Source organism: Lepisma saccharinum, chromosome 17, assembly GCF_977018435.1.
Source record: "Lepisma saccharinum chromosome 17, izLepSacc3.1, whole genome shotgun sequence".
NCBI classification, from domain to species: domain Eukaryota; kingdom Metazoa; phylum Arthropoda; class Insecta; order Zygentoma; family Lepismatidae; genus Lepisma; species Lepisma saccharinum.
The window spans coordinates 29,070,938-29,073,341 of record NC_139245.1 but is presented as its reverse complement, the minus strand read 5'-3'; the positions used below and the strand labels follow the sequence as shown (position 1 = coordinate 29,073,341).

Below are 2,404 nucleotides of genomic sequence, written 5' to 3'. Positions count from 1 at the left end.
TCAGTATCTTCATAATAAATGGAAACAGTAAGAAGCCTTTTTTACCAATTTCTCTTCACCGATGAAACACGGTGACTGTACGGCGTGATTCTAATTGTGCAAGTTACAGTTCACATAGTTATGAAACTGTGTAAGACATTAAGGAATGTCATAAGGACAAGTGAATAGAGAGAGATTCAACACAAAATGAAGAACGGCTGCTTACAGCGTTTTCGAAGTGGATGACAAAGTATTATATTACATTCCAAAGTGTCTTTTTTTTTTTCTCAGTGAGCTTATGTTTACTGTAAAATTATGAGTGTCCCTCCAGCAATTTAATGTAATCATGACTCACCTTGATCGTGGCGATTAGCCAAAAGTAGCAGAAATGCGTAGCTATATATGGAAAATATAAACACTGTAACTCCAGCTAAAGTTCAAAATATTTCTTAAAGATATGAGTTTTTGACAAACACTGAACGAATACCACGATTAGCGATTGAAATTGTTCATATGTTACTAACATAAATATATTTATAACTAACTGATAATTTATTGTTCATTTTTATGCAAACAGGAATGCCAGAATTTTATAACAGCTCCTGTAATGAGGCTGTATACTATCCCCCAGGGATTCAAGGTTCCTTCATTTAAACAGAACTAGCACTTTAAAAAATATTCTTAACTACGTATTTTTAAACTGCCCTAGCTTCTACATATGTCGCATATTTCATAACTGACACAACGTGTTTTGAACTTTTTTAATCTTTCGTCGTCCAGCGGTATAAGCTTCTTATGAAGCATTTTTCCGAGGCGAGTCACTGGGCGGGTCGCAGGTAGCGGATAGCGAACGGCCACCGCATAGTCAAATAAGCAGTCCGGACTGAGGCGGCAGTGTTAACAGGGTCTGGGGAGGATGATCTTTGGCAGGACCATCCTCAGAAAAACCCAATGACAGCACTCTGACATGGTGAGAAAGTGCCGCCATCAAATAAGCACTGCCCCTGCTGCCTTGCAGGGAGGGGAGGAATTCCCAAAGGCTAAGGGAAGTATACCCTGACAGAAAACCTAAAGGGTGGAAGGAACTCTGTATGCATGATGAAGACTAGGGGAAAATAACCCTGATAGAAAATTCGGTCCTCCAGAGTGGGGATTGGGCATAGGGTTGACAGCCCTACTCCATATAAAAGCACCTTGTTCAGAAATCAATAGATTAATGCCGGAAGTCATTAGAAAACGAACAAGGTACATGATTGGATACTAACAACTACTTGGAATGTAAGAAGTCTACATAGAGCTGGTGCACAAAAAAATGTGGAAAATGAACTTTATAAATATAAAGTACACATTGCAGCCCACCAAGAAATGAGATGGAACGGAAGTGAGATCTTTAAAAGTCATGACTATGTGATATTCTACAGTGGCAGCATGGAAGTAAATATCCTTGGAACTGGTTTTGCTGTGCAAAAAGGCTAGAGCACCTTGTTATCAAGTTTGAAGCAGTAGATGAACGGATGTATTGTCTGAGGATGAAGGGAAAATTCTTCAACACTACTTTTATTTGTGTGCATGCACTCACGGAAGAGAAGGAAGAAAGTGTTAAGGATGCATTTTATGCAAAGATGGAAACTACATATCAAAGAGCACCTAATAATGACTTCAAGATTATTATGGGAGACCTAAATGCTGAAGTTGGGAAGGGCATGGAGTGTAGAAATGTTGGAAATCACAGTCTACATGATGAATCAAATGATAATGGCTTAAGGATAATTAACTTTGCCATTTCAAATAACTTAAATATAAGTAGCACAACTTACCCACACAAGAACATTCACAAGGAAACACGGGTGTCTCCGGATGGCTCATCAAAAATCAGATTGACCATGCTATCATTGACATGCATCTGACATAACAGATGTCAGGAGTTGTAGGGGTGCAGATATCGACTCTGATCATGGTCAGAATCAAATACCACCCAAGGATATCAACAATTGCAAAGAAAGTAGGACAGAGGAATATCAAATATGATCATGAAAAATGGAAAAATATTGGCATTGCCAGAGAATATAGAAGTAGCATAGAAACACATCTAGAAATGAGAGAGGCTGGTGAGAACGAGGCAGTAGGGAGATTGTGGCTAAACATCAGGCACAGCATTCAAGTAGCAGCAGACGACAATCTTGGTAAAACGAAGCAACGCAAGAGAAATGAGTGGTGATGATGATTGTAAGCAGGCCATAGATGAACGCAATGAAGGAAGAAAGCAAATGCTCTGCAGAGAAACTAGAACAAGTAAAAAGAATTACTGTGAAGTTCGGAGACATGCTTGTAAAATTTTACGAACGAAAAAAAATATATATGTAGTACTGGAAGAGCTGCAAAGAATGTACCTCAGAAATGATGTTAGGAAATTTTATGAGGGAAT

The 2,404-nt window shown here is 38.7% G+C and overlaps 1 protein-coding gene across 1 annotated transcript; it reads left to right on the top strand.

The window, feature by feature from the left end:
* The first annotated feature begins 1,508 nt into the window (after nt 1–1,508).
* On the top strand, nt 1,509–1,886 carry LOC146001354 (uncharacterized). The gene has a single exon (XM_083138669.1). The coding sequence runs from the start codon at nt 1,509–1,511 to the stop codon at nt 1,884–1,886; it is 378 nt and encodes a 125-aa protein (XP_082994795.1).
* The last annotated feature ends 518 nt before the right edge of the window (nt 1,887–2,404 follow it).

Coding starts and splice junctions, on each gene's coding strand:
- LOC146001354 (XM_083138669.1), top strand. CDS start 1,509: ATGAAGGGAAAATTCTTCAACACTACTTTTATTTGTGTGCATGCACTC.